Source organism: Pleurodeles waltl, chromosome 11, assembly GCF_031143425.1.
Source record: "Pleurodeles waltl isolate 20211129_DDA chromosome 11, aPleWal1.hap1.20221129, whole genome shotgun sequence".
In the NCBI taxonomy this organism is placed as follows: domain Eukaryota; kingdom Metazoa; phylum Chordata; class Amphibia; order Caudata; family Salamandridae; genus Pleurodeles; species Pleurodeles waltl.
The window spans coordinates 195,123,436-195,143,068 of NC_090450.1; the positions used below are offsets into that span (position 1 = coordinate 195,123,436).

A 19,633-nucleotide genomic window follows, 5' to 3' on the forward strand; every position below is an offset into this window, starting at 1 on the left:
TGCACATTACTAGGGACTTACTAGTAATTCAAATATGCCAATCATGGATGAACCACTTACATATAATTTAAACAGGAGCACTTGCACTTTAGCACTGGTTAGCAGTGGTAAAGTGCCCAGAGTAACAAAAACAGCAAAATCAGAGTCCAGCACACATCAACAACCTGGGGAACAGAGGCAAAAAGTTAAGGGAGACCACGCCAAGGATGAAAAGTCTAACACATACATTATGCCTGGCACAGGCATAATGTGGTACAAGGGGTTACAAAGTGGCGCAATGCCTGCATTGCGCCACTTTGTAAATTTGATACAGGGAAATGGCTTCCTTAATGCCACATTAGCATAAAAAAAATGAAGCTAGTGTGGCCCCAGGAGGCACAAGTGGCTTGGTAATATGCCCCATAGTTTGGGAGGGCGGAGAGATGGAAGGATGATTGTTTGGGTTAATTGATGATCAATTATATGCGTGTGGGTGGAGGAATAGACAGAATGGGAAATGAACATATGCATGGTTGGAATGAAAGTTGCTTGTTTCATCTTTCCATTAATGCATTTATGCTCAGTGGCTGCCATTGGATTCTTAGCGCCAAGACACCCACGGGTATTTATGAGCTTTATAAATTAAATCACAATCACAATGTATGCAGTTTGATAGTACATCTTAAAAGGTTCATGTTCCATACTCCCTGCCAAGCTTGTGACAATGTGGAAGCTATAGGACATCTTCTCAGTTGTCCCTGTGAGAACAGCACTTTCCTAACTCCATCATCAGCCACGCAGACACTGTCCTAGGTCTCCAGAGCCAGTTTCACACAACCAGCTTCACCCTCCTTCCCCCTAACCAGCATTCCAACACCACAGAGGGTGAATGACTTGGGTTATAGCAGAGGGGCTGGTTCAGGGCTGCATGTTAAAGACAAAGGCGGTAAGGTGTGGACACTGAGGAAAAATTAATCTGAGGCAGACCATAGCGGGGGAGAGCGAGTTATCACTCAATTTAGCTCCTGTTGGTCAGCTTCACTATCATATTTTATTAAAATGCGGGACTGTAACACTCTTCTCAGTGAAGAAGTGGAGGACACACTGCTTACGTTCAAGTTCTTTGGTGAGAATAGGCACAGACACTTGAATATCATTTCTCTTTTCTAGAAGTGGAGTAAGAATATATATATGGATGTGCACCTTCCTCCCTGACAGTGTCTGGGGAAAGATGAATGCCCTCGCAGCCTAATGTGTGGAACATTGTGTCATCAGTACTCACTTATGATAATCTATTATAGGCAGTGCCTAATTTGTGCTTGCTGTTTCCGGTGCTGAGCACCAGCACTTATTTTTGAGGGCCAGCGATTAGTCTTCTGCCTCAAGCATTTTCTGCTAGTAAAAGACACATATGGGAAAGACGGACGAAGAGAAAAAAGAAAAAGTGTCACAAAGGGAGAAAGCAGAAAGCTGCTAGAGGAAGCAGAAGGGGCAGGGAGTGGCTTTAAATGGTTCGAAGAGGCCTGAGATGGCTTCAGGATTAGGCTGCCTCATTATTCTGTGTCCGCACATTTACATGCAGCAGTGTTTAAGAGGAGGGCTTTGGACACCGGCATGTTTTTATTTACAAATTAAGCACTGATTATAGACAAGTGGAAAACTAAACTCACGTGTGCGTTCTACTGTGGGAACACCGCGACTCGTCTTGTCTGCAAACTTCCACCCCGGCACTCCATTTGAACCTACTTTAAGTTCATTGTATTGGCTTCCTATCAGGAAACGTGCCATATTTAAGCTATTATGCCAGGTACATAATTCTTATCTGGCAAAGGGCATGCGTATTTCCAACATAAACTCGTACCCTATTGCCCCGTTAGAAATCTGAGATCTAAGCATCAACTCTTACTCTGCCCTCTAGGCATTCCCACAGTCAAATTTGGTGGACGATCTTTTTTTTATCTAGGGCCGCATCACTGGAATAAACTTCCTCTGTATATCCCTGCGCGATCTGGCCTAGCGTGCTTAAAAAAAACTCCATAAAACGTGCCTCTTCTAAAAAAAAAAAATGTCCTCTTCTTTCTTTTCCTGGGTCTGTGCTACAGCGCTGAGATACCCCTTCGGGTGTAATTCGTGCACTATACTACATGTAGACAACAATAAGAAAAGAAAATCCATGAGTTCATGCATCAATATACTGTTAATGGCCTTTCCTCTCAAAGTAATTTACTCTACGGAAGGAATTAATGGAAACTCTGTAACTATTCCCTCTGAAAAGGAAGGAAAATAAATTATAGTAGTTAGGTTTCAAAGGCACATAGTGAAATACGTCTTGCTGATGTTCTTTAAGTATCTCTGGTTTCATTCCCAAAATATTTTAGTCAATTATTCATCATCACCTGACAGAATATAATCATATAATGAATAAAAAATAAGTGAGCTTTATGCTGTTTTCTCTCGTGCATGGGAAAACTCTGAATGAAAAGTCAACAATTGGCAAAATCTCCAAGTACTTATCTGGATTTGTAAATTACCAATTATTCATCATCATTCTATTGTACTATAATTGATGAAGTTCGTATGCCTGACAAACAATAATCATATTGAATACAAATGAAGTGATCTTCATGCTGTTTTCTTTTGTGCAGGTGAAAACACTGAATGAAAAGTCAACAATTGGGAAAATCTCCAAGTATTTTTCTGGATTTGTAAATGATGTTTTCACCAATGCAGACAACTTTGGGATCCAATTTCCGGTTGACCTGGATGTAAAAATAAAATCAGTGATGATTGGAGCTTGTTTTCTTATTGTAAGTAAAGTTGAGGAAAGAAAAAGTGTGCATTCTGCTCTTGACAATCCGTGACTTCTATGCATGATAACATTTTGTACTCTCTGGGGCTACATATAGGATAAATGACCAATAGCGTATGGTACCAGGCTATATCAATCTACTTCTGGATATTGCCACATAAGAGAGGGTAAGTCAGAATAGAGAAACTTTTGGACCTGTCAACCTTAGGGTGATCTTCACCCAAACTTTTTTGCCTTCACTCCCCTATATTTGCTGATCTTGTTTTTTGTTGGGCTTCGGACTCTATGCACTTAACCACTGGTTTATATCCCATTGGCACACTTAATTTACTTCTAAGTGCCTAGTAGGTTGGTGCTCCCATGTACCCAACGACTGTAAATTAAATGTTACTAGTTGGCCGACAGCATTGGAATGTGTCACACACTTAAGTAACCCTGTAATACATGTCTCAGGCATGCCACTGCCTGTGTGTCTAGTTTTAAAATGCCATTTCGACTTGTCACAATAGACCCTTTACCATACACAAATCTCAATTTTTATTACATATAAGTAAGCCATGAATAGCTCAGAGGGCAGGGTGAAAGTACATAAAAAGGCTGCATCGTACATTTAAGTTTTCCATGTCCGGGTAGTGAAAAACTCTTAAATTAATTTTTCACTACTGCAAGTCCTACCTCTCCCAAAAGATAACATTGGGTTTCCTTATTACATTTAAGAAAAGAAGAATTGTAATTAAAAGCTCACTTTAATGATAAAGTCAGATTTTAAATCACAATTCTGAAAATGTCGCTTTAAGTGTAAACATTAAGGCGGTCATTCTGACATGCGGGCACCGCCATTTGGCCGCTTCGCGGTCAAAAGACCGCGGAGGCCATACCGGCTTTTCCGCTGGGCCGGCGGGCACCCGCCAAAGGAGCGCCCGCCGGCCCAGCGGGAAAGGCCCTGCAACACAGAGGCCAGCTCCGAATGGAGCCGGCGGTGTTGCAGGGGTGCGACGGGTGCAGTTGCACCTGTCGCGATTTTCACTGTCTGCTATGCAGACAGTGAAAATCAGGCTGGGGCCCTGTTAGGGGGCCCCTGCACTGCCCATGCCAGTGGCATGGGCAGTGCAGGGGCCCCCAGGGGCCCCACGACACCCGTTCCCGCCATCCTGTTCCTGGCGGTAAAAACCGCCAGAAACAGGATGGCGGGAAGGGGGTCGGAATCCCCATGGCGGCGCTGCTTGCAGCGGCGCCATGGAGGTTCAGCCCTGCCAGGGGTATTCTGGCGGGAAACCGCCTGATCCCCTTTTCTGACCGCGGTTTTACCGCCGCGGTCAGAATGGGCACTGAAGCACCGCCAACCTGTTGGCGGTGGTTCCGTTGCCCGCGGCCCTGGCGGTTTAGGACCGCCAGGGTCAGAATGAGGCCCTAAGTGCCTGCAGCCTGTCCCTGGGTCACATGACTAGGTCTAGGTGCATCCGGTAGTTGGTTCTCGTGTATTACTCCCACACAGTGTGACAAAGGAAAGATAGGTGTTGTCAGGATGGGACACCCTGGCTTAACGAGGAGATGAAGCTGTCACCTACCACAACTGCACATCGCAAAAGCTCTGCCTGAACACACTCACAAAAGGTTTGTCACTAGTCTTTTGTGTCCCCACACAAGCTGGGGCCATGGCAAGGAGGAAGGGGATGCCTGATATATCAGGTGTTTGGAAGCCTCCAGAACCTTCTCCTACTTCAAAGTGGACACCAGGTATAAATTGTAGACCCACAGATACTACTGTTCAGTATATACCTGGATCTGTGGAAGACTCAGCGGAAGGACTGCTGTACTCCTTTGCTGCATGAATTACTGCTACTCTGCTGCTCTGTTGTGCTACCCTGCTGCACTCCTGTGAGTGAGAAGGACTGGATCTACATCTTGTACCCAGGACTACCAGAGTGACTCTAAGGGCTAATATGATGGCTGCCTGATCAGAGCCTCAGGTACAGAACATTCTCCAACATCCTTGAACCTAGCACCTGGACTCTGCCAACTGTGAGTCCTGCCCTTCCATATGGTGCCACCCCAGTCCTGGACCCTTGAAAGTGGGCCTGAAAGTGTTCTGACAGCCCAAATGTGGTGCCAACAGAACCTCTGTGCATTGCGATCCAAATGCAGGACTTCGTACTGCAGCCCTGTAGCTCATTGGAACCAGTGCTGCATGATGCATCTCCCCACAAGGACCTTGCATCGTCTTTGCAGCTCCCCGGAACTGCCGCTGTATGACGCATCTCCACGCCAGGATTTCACAACACCTCTGCTGTGTGACACAACCTTAGCACAGCACTCCACATTTGTCCAGAACCAGCATTTAAGGTCTAATTAGGACACTGTAACCAGCCTGCACACTATTGCAGTTGGCATGAATTTGTGACTTTGTCCTGGTCTTGTCCAACCATGTAACCACAGATGGCACTTTGGGTTTTTGGCTATTTTTTAACTTAAATCTTTAAAATTGCATATCTCCTGTCCTACTGATTGGATTTTTGTAATTTTGGTCTTAAATCATTTATTACATCTTGCGCTATTTCACTAAATTGGTATGGGATTTTTTTTCTGTTGTGTTTGATTTTATTACTGTTTTGAATTGCTGATTAAATACTTTACACATTGCCTCTAAGTCAAGCCCTGCTGCACTGAGGCAAGCTAATAGAGTCTTGAGTCCAGGTTCATTTGGGGTTTGTTTGTGATGTCATCCTGACAAGGAATGTGGCTGGTACTTGAGTAGGGTTTCATCCCCCTCACCCAGTAACCCAACTTCTTACAGAAAGTATTATCCTCTAAAATCTGTTGCCATATGGAAGGAACCATGATTGGTCAAATTGAGAAACAGTGGCAGGCACAACATACCTAGAGCTCAGACAGTACTGTTCTCACATTTCACCTATTACTTGAAGTCATAATTAAAAATGAAGAAAATGAATTAGTCCCTCATGAATAGTAATATTCACGAAGTACAAGTAATTAAAAATAAAACAACTAGATAGGATTTTTTATGTCATACCTTTGCAAAGATCCCACTTTTTTAAGGGACTAGTCTCTGATGATGTGTCTCCAAAGATGATAAAAACTTATTCTACCCATATTAGTTCTCAAACTTGGCACGTCACATAATTAATCTCCACAATTCATGCCCTCTCCGTTGATCTGCTGCCGACATTTAGACCCTCTTTACAACTTAGGGAAAATCCAGATTTGCGGGGAAACAGGAGTTTTCACTTGAAGTGGGATAAAGAGTTAGAAGCAAAACTTGACCCTTAGTTTCTGCACAGACACACATCTCCAGTGAAAACCTGGTAGTGAAAAGTGTGCTCAGAGTTGAAAAAATCAGGATTAATTTGTGCTTATACCCTAACCTTGTGTTGTGTATGCCAGTTACATAGCTTAAAATCCTTAATTACGTAGACATGCCATATTCAATATTTATTCTACTCCACAGTATCAGACTTCAAGGTGAAGTATTATGCATCAGTTTTCTCGCCCAAACTGTAATGGGGCCCTCTGTCCTTTGAAGCCATTATCCGCTGTCAGCCTTACTGCTGTCACAAAGTAAACTTAATCATCATCTGAGGTGGCATGCTCTTTGATTCTATCCAAAAGATAGAATGGGAGAAATAAATAGTGACACCACAACAACCTCTGAATCAACTCCCAAATTCAGAATTTTCCAGACTCTTGCAAAGACAGTGTCCAGCACTAGTTATCATTGGATGTAATCCAGAATATTCTGCAACTTCCATCATATTCCATATGAATAGCATAGTTGGGCAGGTGATGCATTGAAGAAAGTGAATCATATTCTACTTGTGATCCATCAAGTTGGGCATGCTGCAGCAGATCATGCCTATTGTGGCTCCATGATTTGTCATAGTGACTCTTACCATGTACTGTGAATAATGGAAATATTTCTGGTTTAATATTAGGGATCAGCAGTACCAGTTCATTGAAGGACTGTTCACACTATGCTCTGATAGAGATATACTCATTCAGTTCACAGTCATGCTGATGGTGCTTTTAAATGGAGTTCAAAGTTTTAACATATTTTAAGTACCCGATGAACCAAATGGCATATTTCCATCAAGATTGTCAAAACATGTTCCAGGTGTAAAAGGTGGTGTTTGATAAGACTGGTCAGTCATGAACTTAAGAAAAATATTTTGATCATCAAAAAAGGGACTTTACTGCTACCTTTCTTCATATCATCCTACAATTCATCCTTTTCATGAATTATGAGTTTGCCATTTGCTTGTGAGTCATGGTGTAAGGCAGTGTCATTGTAATTCACCCTTCTGGTACATTCTGTCTTGTGTGGCGCAGGCTCTTGTAAATATAAATGATACATTTTGTTCTAGACTGTTGTTGCACCTTTCGGGCCTGGTGGCTAGATTAATAACATTAGAATTTCAGAGCACTATCGTCTCAATGTCAGGGAGTAGTCCAGAAATGCTAAAGTAATCCAGTAAGGCCAAAAGAGTTAAGAACTATTTCTGGGATTAAATTTTACTGTGGATTGTGATCTATACATAAGCAGCCAGAATGGTCCTTGCTTTACATAAACAGAACTGGTTTAAAACCATTGTCAAACCACTCCACCACCTGCAACGTAAGGCCAGAACAAAATTGAAGGGCATCAAACATTGGGATTCCAGACCCCATTTAGAGATAAAGAAACCTCAAGGTTTCTGATGGCAGATGCTCAACTGGTCCACCTTCAGAAACCATTTCCATGACAGCCTGACCACCACAGTGCTGTTTTTTTCCCACCACACCACCCCAGTTTGGACCCAGCCACATGCAAATCACTCTTGACCCTGTTCCCCATGGGAACAGTCCAGCCCGAACTGCCAAGCCAGGTACTCCCTGGACCAGTAACAAGCCTCCTATATACTGGTTCAGAGAGGACCTGGCTTGGCAGGTTGGGCTGGACTGTTCCCATGGGGAGCAGGGCCAAGACTGATTTCATATAGCTGGAAGCAAACTACAATGGCAGGGCAAGCAACAAAAAAAACGATATACTAAACCCCAATTTGTGACTGGGGGTGAATGTTTGGTTTGGTCTGCATTCTGTCCATCATCTGTTGTTTTTGCATTTGTTGCCCCAAGTGGGAAGGGTATGACCAGATTCAAGTTAGCCTGGCTAAGGAAGGGTGTTACCCAAAACCTTTTTGTAGAAGGCTGGCCTGAATTGTAGTGGGTACCTTGGGTACTTACACCTTTTACCAGGTCCAGTTATCCCTTATTAGTGAAATGAAGTAGTGTTCTAGCAGCTTAGGCTGATAGAGGGAGCTATAGCAGAGCAGCTTAGGCTGAACTAGTGGACATGCAAAGGTCCTGCAATACCCCTTATAGTTACACAGTACATATACACAAGTAAAGACAATACTCAGTGTTACCAACAATAAAGTTATTTATTTGGGTGACACAGTACCAAAAATATCTTAGAGACAATACTTCTTCTAGACGTAAATATCATACACAATATATACACTAGACACCAAAATTAAACAAGTAAATAGTCATAGAACAATGCAAGCAATGGGAAATGCTATAGATTGCAATGGGAGAAAATAGGTCTAGGGACAGCACAAACCATCCACTAAGATAGTGGAATGTGAATCACGAATTCCCTCCTAGACAAGTGTAGTGTGTACAGAATTGCTGGGAGAGTAAGAATGCAGTAAAGGTAAGTAAATTACCCCACCGCAGAGCCCAGAAAAGCAGGAGTAAAGTACTACAAGTTTCCTTAGGACATACTACACCTTATGATTGGGATTTTGCAGCAGCCAACCAAGTCTGCAAAGAACAACTTCTGGATTCCTGGACCGGAAGATCTGCAAAGGAAGGGGACCAAGTCCATAAGTCAAAAGAAGTTCTAGGAAGGACAGGAGCCCCTGCCAACCCAGAAGAGGGTGCAAAAGAAGAGACAACGGTTAGTCGAAGACTGCAGAAATGCACCCTAGGAAGATACCAGTGGATTCCTGCATGATGCAAAGGATGTCCCATGAAGTGAAGATGGTTGCAGACATGATTTTGTATTGGAAGTCACTAACAAGCCTTGGCTATGACAAAAGTGCATTTTGCATCAAGATGGTGCTGGATGGACCCAGAAGGGACCTGGGGGCCTCAACTCTGTGTGAGGAGGAAGAGGGAGCTCACAGCACTTTAGAGAGCCCTCAGGATGCCAGTCAGCATCCCCGGAGGTCCCAGGGCATGGGAACAAAGGAGGTGCAAACATGGTTGATGCAGCACAGCAAAGGAAGGTCCCACGCCGCCGGAGAACAACTCAGCAAATTGAGCGTCACAGGATGGAGTGCTGAGGACCTGGGCAAGACTGTGCATGAAGGAATTTTACAAATAGTGCACAGAAGACTCAGGAGGTGAAGAAGATGCAGTACTCAGGGGTACCGTCACTCTCTGGGAAGGCAAGGTCTTACCTCCTCCAGATTGCATCAGCAGGACCTCAGGACAGTCTATGTTGATGATTTCCACCATCTGTGTCCTTAGGAGCACACTCGTCGCTGTGAGAGGAGTCCAAGTGTACCGGTCATCGTCTTAGAAGGTGCCTGCTGGAGCAGGTGAGTGACGCTGTCACCCCACGGGAGATTTCTTCGGTCCTTCTGGTGCAGGATGAAGACAGGGAGACATCAGAGCGTGCACACCGTGGAAACTGTTGCAGTTGCTGACTTGGAGCTGAGGTTGCTGAAGAAAAGAATCTCTTGTGGATACTTTGTTGCAGTTACAGCATTTCTTGGGCAGGCTGCGGTTGATCCGAGGTCAGAGGAAGCTGAAGTTGTTGCAGAGGATTCCTGAAGGAAACTTGCAAGCAGAATCTGAAGAGAACCCACAGGAGAGACCCTAAATAACCCTGAGAGGGGGTTTGGCTACCTTATGGACCTATCAGGAAGGGTCTCTGACATCACCTGCTGGCACTGGCCACTCAGAGGCCTCCAGAGTGCTCCCACACCTTGCAAAGCAAGATGGCTGAAGTCTGGGACACACTGGAGGAGCTCTGGGCACCACCCCTAGGGTGGTGATAGACAAGGGAGTGGTCACCCCCCTTTCCTTTGTCCAGTTTCATGCCAGAGCAGGGGACAAGGGGTCTCTGAACCGGTGTAGACCGGCTCATGCAAGGAGAGCACCCTCTGTGCCCTTCAGAGCATTTCCAGAGGCTGGGGGAGGCTACCCTTCCCCAGCTTGTAACACCTATTTCCAAAGGGAGAGGGTGTAACACCCTGCTCTCAGAGGAAATACTTTGTTCTGCCTTCCTGGGACTGGGTTGCCCAGACCAAAGGAGGGCAGAACCGTGTCTGTGAGGTGGCAGCAGCTGTAGCTGCAGTGCAAGCCTCAGAGAGCTGGTTTGGCAGCAGTGGGGGTCCATGGTGGAGCTCCCAGGATGCATGGAATTGGCTCCCCAGTACCATATTTGGAATGGGGGGACAAATCCATGATCTTAGACATGTTACATGGCCATATTCGGAGTTACCATTGTGAAGCTACATATAGGTATTGGCATGTATGTAGTGCATGTGTGTAACGGTGTCCCCGCACTCACAAAGTCCGGGGAAATGGCCCTGAACTATGTGGGGACACCTTTGCTAGTGCAAGAGTGCCCTCACACTTTGTAACTTTGCACCTAACCTTCAGCAAGTAAAGGTTAGACATATAGGTGACTTATAAGTTACTTAAGTGAAGTGAAAATGGCTGTGAAATAACGTGTGCGTTATTTCACGCAGGCTGCAATGGCAGGCCTGTGCAAGGGTTTATCTTAGCTCCCTATGGGTGGCAAAATAAATGCTGCAGCCCATATGGATCTCCTGGAACCCCAATGCCCTCGGTACCTTGGTACCATATACTAGAGACTTATAAGGGGGGATCTGGTGTGTCAATTGAAATTGGTAAATTAAGTCACTAGCCTACAGTGACCAATTTAACAGTAGAGAGAGCATAAGCACTGAGGTTCTGATTAGCAGAGCCTCAGTGACACAGTTAAGCACTACACAGACACACACATTAAGCCCTAAACTGTGAGAACTGGGGTCCTGACCAGCAGGATCGCAGTGAGACAGGCAAAAACATACTGACATACAGGTAAAAATGGGGTTAACATGCTAATGAAGATAGTACTTTCCTACACAGGTTCCAGGATGCTTGTTTCTGGTCCAGGGAGCACCTGGCCTGGCAATTCCGGCTGGACCGTTCGTTCCCATGGGGAGCAGGGTCATGACTGATTTGGATATGGTTGAGTCCAACCTGGAATGGCATGGCAAACAAAAGAAACAGATGAAATAAACCCAGATCTGTGACTGGGGATAAATGTTTGATTTTCTCTGCATTCTGTCAATCATCTGTTGTTTTCACATTTTGTTTTGTAGCCCATCTTTTTTCAAGTTTAACCTCAAGGAGCTGGGGAAAGGGGCAGAGGCACCACGGGGCATATTTATACTCTGCACCGAATTTGCATCATTTTTGTATTAAGCAAATTTGGCACAAACATAACTCCATATTTATATTTTGACGTTCGACTAGTCTAATGTCCAAAAATAGGAGTTTGCACCATTTTTTAGATGAGTGCACCTACCTTGCGTCAATGAGGTGAAACATATGTGTTCCCATCTAAAAAATGGTGCTATCCCCATAGCCCCATATTTATCCCCCCCATGCTAAAATGACGCACGGGGGAGGAGGGGCTCAATAATAGTGCAAAGCTAGCTTTGCACCATTATTTAATGCCTGGGTCAGACCAGGCATTGGGGACCTGAGAACTCATTTCAATAGTTAAACACCATGGAATGGGTCCACAGGTGCCCTCCCCAAGCCCCAGGAACACCCTCACCCACACTAGAGGGACACCAGAGAATGGGGGACCCCAACCCAGTTAAGTAGGGTAAGTATTGGTAAGTAATTTTTTAATTTGTTTTAAAGTGCCATTGGGGCCCTAACTTGAGGCCCCCTGCATGGCACAGGGTGCCATGGCCATGCCCAGGGACACTTGTCCCCTGTGCTGGGCATTGGGGCGGTGTTCATGGCTCCTGTCTTTCTTAAGACATGAGTCATGTTTTTGGTGGTTGTGCGCCAGGAAATGGAGCTAGTCTGTTTAGAGGCATTTTTTTTCCTTTACCCAAGCTAGTGCCATGTTTTGACTCCCAACCCCCTCCTTCTCTAACGCCACCCACACCCGGCTAGCGTCTATTTTTGAGATGCTAGCCCAAGTTTAGCGCCGGCTTGCACCATTCCTTAATATGGCGCCCGGCTGGCGCTGTGGAACAGCGCCAGCCGATGCTATTCTTTTTGCCGCAAAACTGCGTTTGTGCAGTCTTGCGGCAAAAGTAGAAATTCAGGCCCAGGTACGGCCTTGAACTTTCAAAACCGACCCAACTGGAAAAGGCCTGGTAGAATAAAAGGCCTATCGGGTCCAGTATCTAATGTTGTGACAAGTATCAGTCAGAGCTTTAAGTCTGTATAAAGTAATACTTGAACACCTGCATCTGAAAGTGATTCAAAATCTAAAGGCCTTCTAAGATCTGAATCTGACATGTTTTTTGTTAAACCTTCGTCATAACAAAGCAGCATATAGGAAGGTACCTTTAAGTGCGCTTAACCTGATACTAGCCTGAACTCAAGGTATCGAAGTATGTATGTTTTTTTTATTAAGGTAAATCAGCTTTATTAAGATCAAAATACATATGGGTTATATACTAACAATACAAGAGATCTGTCATAATGATAATGATATAATTTTAAAAGGAGTTGTAAAAGCTGTTTAACATTTTAAAGTATAAAAAGTGGAAGAAACAATGAAAACGGAACAAGACCATTTACAATGTGAAAAATGCATTGGAACTTCAACAGTTAAATAAAAGAAAAAACTAATATTAAAAAAAACATAAATGTAAGCTAAGTTAAAATTCCCTCATTAACAGAGAAATAAAGAACTCTTGGTGGCTTAAAATTCTCAGATAATGTACAATTAGTAGAATTACAAGCAGGAGCATTAAGATAATCAGTCAAAGGTAACCAGTGCAATTCTCTATTTATGGAAGAGCAGCATAAAGAGGTAAAAGCAATATCTAATCTATGGTAGTGACAAACATTATTCCACCAAGCTTTATAGGAAATATTGGATGAATTTTTCCAATTGAGAGTAATTTGTTGAAAGGCCAAAGCTAACATAACACAATTTTAAATTATCATCATCTGAAACAATGTCAGCATAGAGACTACCTAAAAAAAAGCACCAGCGGAGATAATTGGGATTGCAAATGAAAAATGCAGGTAAGCTGACGCCAAACTTTTCTCCAAAAAGAGACAGTAGGAGAACATTCAAAAAGGATATGCATAAGATCTCCCTTTGGGCTATCGCAGGACCAGCAACGTGGAGTGGAGGATACAGAAAATGTTGCTATAGTAGAAGGGGTAAAATAAAGTCTGTGATAAAGAAAGAAAAGTGACTGTGTGGTAAAAGCTGATCTGGATATTTTATAAGATCGATGCCACACCTTATTCCCGAAGGAAATAGTCCAGGTACATCCCAAATCCAATTCCCACTGAGATTCAATCTTAGATTTAGGATGCGTCAAAACAGAAGACTGAAAAAGTTTATAGATATTTGATGCCTTAGGATATGAGATAAGAAAGGCGGACAAAGAAAAGACTAATTCCAAAGAAGAAGAAGGGGAAGGCAAGGAAAAAAGTAAATCAAGAATAATATTAATAAGAAGATTATATTTAGGCATAAATGAATTGGGACAATGAAATAGAAATTGGAATTGTGAAAAAGAAAGTGGAGTATTATTGGAGGATAAATCCTTGCCCCAAACTATATTTCTCTGTTGCCAGGATTTCCAAAATAAGGGATATTTATTAATAGTGATAAGACAATTTTGCCAAATAGGGGAATTCAGACAAGAGCAATGAGAAATCAATGGAGGTAAATAGTGAGAACGCAGAAGAGAGCAAGTAAGTTTAAGAAGCAGAGAGGAGATCAGTGAAATATTATAGGAAAAGGATACCACCTCACTAGGGGAAAAAGGCAAAAGAAAAGAACACTCAATATCCAACCATAATGGAGTAAACGTAGAGTCTGACAGGGAGACCCACCTAGAAACTTGACACAAACAAAAGGATTTGTGATACAATCTAAACTAAGGAAAATTGACTCCTCCCTCCTGTTTAGAATGGCGAAGATGACTACGAGAAATTCTAGATTTCTTATTGTTCCAGAGGAATGTAGACAATTGGAATCCAATTGTGTAAAAAAGATACCAGGTAAAGGAAGCGGAATCATGGATAGGATATATAATATGTTAGGAAAAATCATCATTTTAATGGAGTCAAGACGACCCCACCAAGATAAAAATAAGGGATTCCAAGCCTGAATCGATCTATCAACTTTCTCTAATGCCTCTGAAATATTTACTTCAATGGACTTTTTAATGGATGAAGTTAACCAAATACCTAAATATTTAACCTTGGAAGAATTCCAGTGAAAACCAGTGATATCAAATGATGCTTTAAAACAAAATTTTGTTAAAGGGAGGATTTCAGTTTTATCCGAATTTATCTTATAACCTGAAAGCAAGGAAAAATCCTCAACTTCCCGAAGTAGAGACTGAATCGAGAGCTCATGGTTTGAGATATATAAAAGTATATCATCTGCATACGCCGTTAATTTTAAACGTTTCTCCCCATACTGGAAACCTTCAATTTTAATGTTATTTCTAATACTAGATAGAAAGGGCTCAAGAGCTAGAATAAATAGGAGTGGAGAGAGCGGACACCCTTGACGCACACCTCGGCGTAATACAAAATATCAAGACAATTTCCCATTTACCAATATCGATGCCATTGGAGATTGATAAAGCAAAGAGATAAATGAAATGAAATGAGGCCCTAAACCATGCCAGGCTAAAGCTTTTAATAGAAAAGACCAGTCTCACCGGTCAAACGCTTTCTCAGCATCTATGGAAATTGCTGCTAAAGAATACGACAGAGCGGGAGCTTTGCTGAGTACATTAAAGAATGTTCTAGAATTGTCAGAAGCAAGTCTACCTTTGACAAAACCTGTTTGTTCCTTACTTATCAGCGCAGGTAAAAGGGTATCAAGACGTAGGGCTAATAATTTAGCAAAGATTTTATAATCTGTATTGAGAAGAGAGATTGGTCTAAACATTTTACAGAAAGTATGATCCTTACCATCCTTTGGAATTAGGCAAATCGAAGCTTCCTGAAATGTGTCCCCTGTAAAACCAGAACCCATGAAGAATTGGAAAAGTTGAAAAAGTTTAGGAAGTAACAGGTCAGAAAAATGTAAACAAAATTCCGCAGTAAATCCATCCGGACCAGGAGTTTTACCTTTTTTTAGAGATTGAAGGGCTTTAAAAATTTCTAACAAAGTAATATCTGCTTCAAGTGAAGTAGCCTCAATCAGTGTCCTATTAGGGTTTGGAATATTCTTTAAATATTCATCAATCTGTAAGGGGTCGGGACTGACTCAGGAGTATAAAGTGTCTGATAATAATTAACAAATTCAGCTAAAATATCTTCATCCTTAAAAAGGGACTCACCAGTGTCTGCAACTATAGACTTCACATTATGGCGTTGCTTTCGAACTTTTAAATAATTAGCCAGAAGCTTCCCAGCTCTATTTTGACCTCCATAATAACGAGCACTACTACGTAGAAGAAAAGAGGAAGCATTATCCGTTTAGATTTTGTTAAATTGCAGTTTTGCCTGAATAAGTTCTTGTATATTAAAATTGGAGGAGGAAGAATAATACTGATGTTCTAAGCGTTTAATTTTGGGAAGCATTGCTTGATGCTGGGCATTGAAAGATTTTTTTTATTAGAGACAAAATTTATTATATGACCACGAGCCGCAGCCTTAAACGAATCCCATAACAATTGTGGAGAGACGTGAGAATCTCCATTAAATCAAAAAAAATTGTCCGCAAAGGCAACAAAGGAAGTGGAAAATTTAGAATCAAGTAATAAAGAATTATTAAATCGCCACCTATTGGACTTGGATGTACCGGGAGCAAGTCAAAATCTGTAATGACTGGGGCATGATCAGATATTACCATAGGTTCAATGGAGGAGTTAATAAGATTTGGGGATAATGATTTAGAAACAAAAGTATGGTCAAGTCTAGAAAAGGAGCCGTGTGGTGGAGAATAAAATGAAAAATCCCTATTATCAGGATTACAAGTTCTCCATGAGTCAATTAAATTACATTGTGAGAAAAATGCCTTAAATTGTTTATGCATTTTATGGGGAGAAAGTTTAATTACAGATTGCCTATCTATAAAGGGATCAAGAATTTGATTGCAATCCCCTGCAATAAGAAGAAAATCATCATTATAATGCAAACATTGTTTAATAATATTGGGCCAGAAAAGATCATCTGAATTATTTGGACCATAAATATTACAAATAGTCATTGTAATCCCATTAATACTGAGCCTCACAAAGAGCCACCCACCATCAGAATCCGAGTCTTGCGAAATAACGTTAACTGATAATTTTTCATGGCAAAGCACAATTACACCTTTTTTCTTTGTAGACGAAGGTGAAGTAAAAACATTGCCCACCCAGCCTTTTTTAAGTTTCAGAGCTTCAGAGTCTGTCAAATGGGACTCCTGTAGAAGAACCAAGTCTGGATTATATTTAGATAAGTGGGATAATATTCTCTGCCTTTTGATTGGATTAATAAAACCTTTGACATTCCAAGAAACAACTGAATTTATGTCACATAACCATATATATATACACGAAATGCCTTGTACCATAAATAACTGAAAATACATATAAGGGAAAAGAAAACAGAAAAAACAAAAAGAGAGAAGAGTAAAGGGAAAATAGCAGGAAAAAGGATGGAAAGTAGTCAAGAAAAAAACAAGAGACAGTACATGTCAAATAAAGACAACTGCAAAAACATACCTGAGATGAATGAACAATAGGGGAGGGGTGGTGACAGCACAGACTGAAGACGGCACAGCAAGGGCATGGAACGCATCAACGGACAAAGTTTATGAGCAAAAATAATGATTATAGAACACCAAGAACCTGTGAAAAGAAAACAATACATTACCAAAAAAGGGTCTGTAGTCACGTCAATATAGTATACTGTATAAACTGCATACAAAGGACCATCAATTCTATCGCAGTAATAGTGAAAGGGCATAATAAATTAAGAAACGTATATAGTCAACTTGTAGAAGGACCAGCTGTTTCCATAGAATTTGTAGAGTGTAGTCATAGAAAATCACGAAGAACTGCAGGAGAGGTAAATGAAGTGGTCTTGTTTTGATATGTCACTTTGAACAAACACGGATGGAATAATCCAAAACGAGCTCCCAAGTCACGAAGCTGTGGACGAAGATCCAAAAACTCTTTCCTCCTGTCTGCTGTAGCTTTGGACACATCCTGTGAAATGAAGATTTTACTTCCCTGCCAAGTAATTTGTTTTTTGGTTTTCGCAGTGTTAAGAATTCTCAATAAGTCAGTAAATTCAAGAAAGAAAATAATCACACCTCTTGGTTTAGATGTGGAGGAATGCGGAGAACGATGACCAATGCGGTGCGCTCTTTGGATGTTCAATACTGTAGAAGATGGTATACCCACGAACTGTGGAAAGAATGAGGTAAAAACTGAAATTGGGTCATTCTCTTCAAGACCCTCCGGTAATCCATAAAGGCGAAGATTATTGCATCTATTTGTGTTTTCCAAATCCTCCGTAAGAGTCTTCAAGGTTTCCACTTCCTTCTCCAAAACAATAATTTTGTGTGTTGTATCCTGCACGTCGCTGACTCTAAAGCAGAGATTCTAACTTCCATTTGAGACCACTTAGAATCAAGATTTTGTATCTGAGAATGTTTCTTCGATAAAAGGACGCAATGCACGTATTTCATCAAGCACAAGTTCAAGAGAGATCGGCGAGGGAGATTTTACTGGTGAAGGTGGGTCCTGTTTGACCCTCTTAAGAGTGGATGTAGAAATATTCTGAGGAACTTTAGGCGAACAAGAAGATGAGGAAGACATCTTTCACATGGAAGAAGAAGACTCTGCAGCAGAAGTGTTCAATTGTAAAAAGTGCGAAGGTTTGTCAGCTGAGGAGGACTGATGCTATAGAGATTTTCTTTTCTTTAGTTTGCCCATATTAAAAAAATAAAAAGCCTTCAATAAGGAAGCAAGTGACACAGGAACTCCAAAAATATGTTAACAAAACAGCAAAAAATAAATAACCAGGCTTGCGCAAAAAAGAAAGTCAAATATTCAAAAAAGTATAATGTAATGGTGAGCAAAGTTAGTCAAAATGGCCGCATTCATGAGGAGAAGTAAGAAAAAGTAATTAAAGAGTCAGGAAATATGCTAGGCAGCCCAAAAAACGATACAAATGTTCACCAAAACATCCCATAGTTATTTTTAGTGGAACAACATTAGAAAGAAGAAAAAAAATGGCTCAGGCGGTAGAAATTTGTCCGACGATGCGCGGAGCTCCGTAGTCAGGCGGCCATCATGGTCGGTGGCTCGCGCACGGCTCTCGAAGTATGTGTTTTACTTTTGTTTCATATTGCTCAGTGTGTATACATTTATGAGTTGTCAAGTTACATATTGTAGCATTTATTTTCAAGTACTATCCTACTTTAAGTTTAAAAACTGTTGAAATAATTGAAAGTGAGACCCATGATGGAACCACATCATTTATAACAACTACACTGAGAAATATGTGACACAGTATTGATGCTGATTCTTATAGATATCAGGGGATCAAACGAAGACATTCAAAGATCGTTTTGCATGTGCAATAATAGCGTCATAGTTCTGTCTTCATACTCATGGGCAGACACATTAATGTATAGATACATTTTCGTAAGCAATGTATCGCAGTGTAATCATGTTATCAATAAATATGCTTTTCTACTTTTAAAAGTTATATAATGACATTCCTGTAAAAGGTATATCAAACAGTTACGCATTGGCATGATTACTTTTTTGTAATTCGTTTTATGACTCATACCGCATTGCATTTTTGATTGCAGGATGTAATGTTCTTTGAACACTCTTTGGATGGAATATAATTGCCAGGAGGACGTTATCAATAAAACATTTAGAGAAACATCAAGCCAGTAAATTCGTTACAGAAAGATGAACTTCAGACTTTGGAAAGTGTGAAAAAAAAAATTCAACTTGCAAAGATTTGTGAATGGGACACATTGTCTAACTTAACAAAGTAAAGCACTTTGTAAAACTTCGCCTGTGGATAAAAATGATACTTTTACAGTAGATGTATCCTGCTATAACTGTTTTACTGGAGAATTCTGCTAAAAGTTAGAAAGTGTAGATATGTTTCTATGCAAAACCTAAAAGGTGCACGATTTTCTCCTGCTATTTTATTTAAGAATTTGGCAATTTTATGATGATAGTAAAGTTAGCAGCTTTTTGAAAAAATATTCATACATTTTGCACACTCTGATTCTTTGTCAATTTTGTTCTGCACTATTATTATTTTCTTTTTCAGTGACATTGACTTCCCCTCAGCTTCAGATATAATTTCTGGATTTTGAAAATATATTGAAGTAATATGAATATGTATCTTTTATTAAACGATTTACCTTGCTATCAAAGGTTTAGTGGTTGATTTTTTATTAATGATTTCGAACGCATCAGCACACATAACAGAAAGGCTGCACGTTTTAATTCGTAGCATCTCCCTGCAGACTCTTGAAATATATGACATATGTCATTTCCCTACAAATTTTTCTTCAAATTACTCCTGCTAAATTAAGAAGTGCTTAAGGTTGGTTTGGTCAGTCATAAAGTA

The 19,633-nt window shown here is 41.3% G+C and overlaps 1 protein-coding gene across 1 annotated transcript in view; it reads left to right on the top strand.

Annotated features, from left to right (window-relative positions):
• Positions 1 to 19,433, top strand: part of LOC138266595 (phospholipid scramblase family member 5-like) — a 243,744-nt gene extending 224,311 nt beyond the window's left edge. The window contains exons 6-7 of the mRNA XM_069215431.1: positions 2,625 to 2,786; positions 18,852 to 19,433. Coding sequence (XP_069071532.1) covers positions 2,625 to 2,786; positions 18,852 to 18,890 — 201 coding nt within the window. The 3' untranslated portion in view covers positions 18,891 to 19,433. The remainder of the gene's footprint in view (positions 1 to 2,624; positions 2,787 to 18,851) is intronic.
• The last annotated feature ends 200 nt before the right edge of the window (positions 19,434 to 19,633 follow it).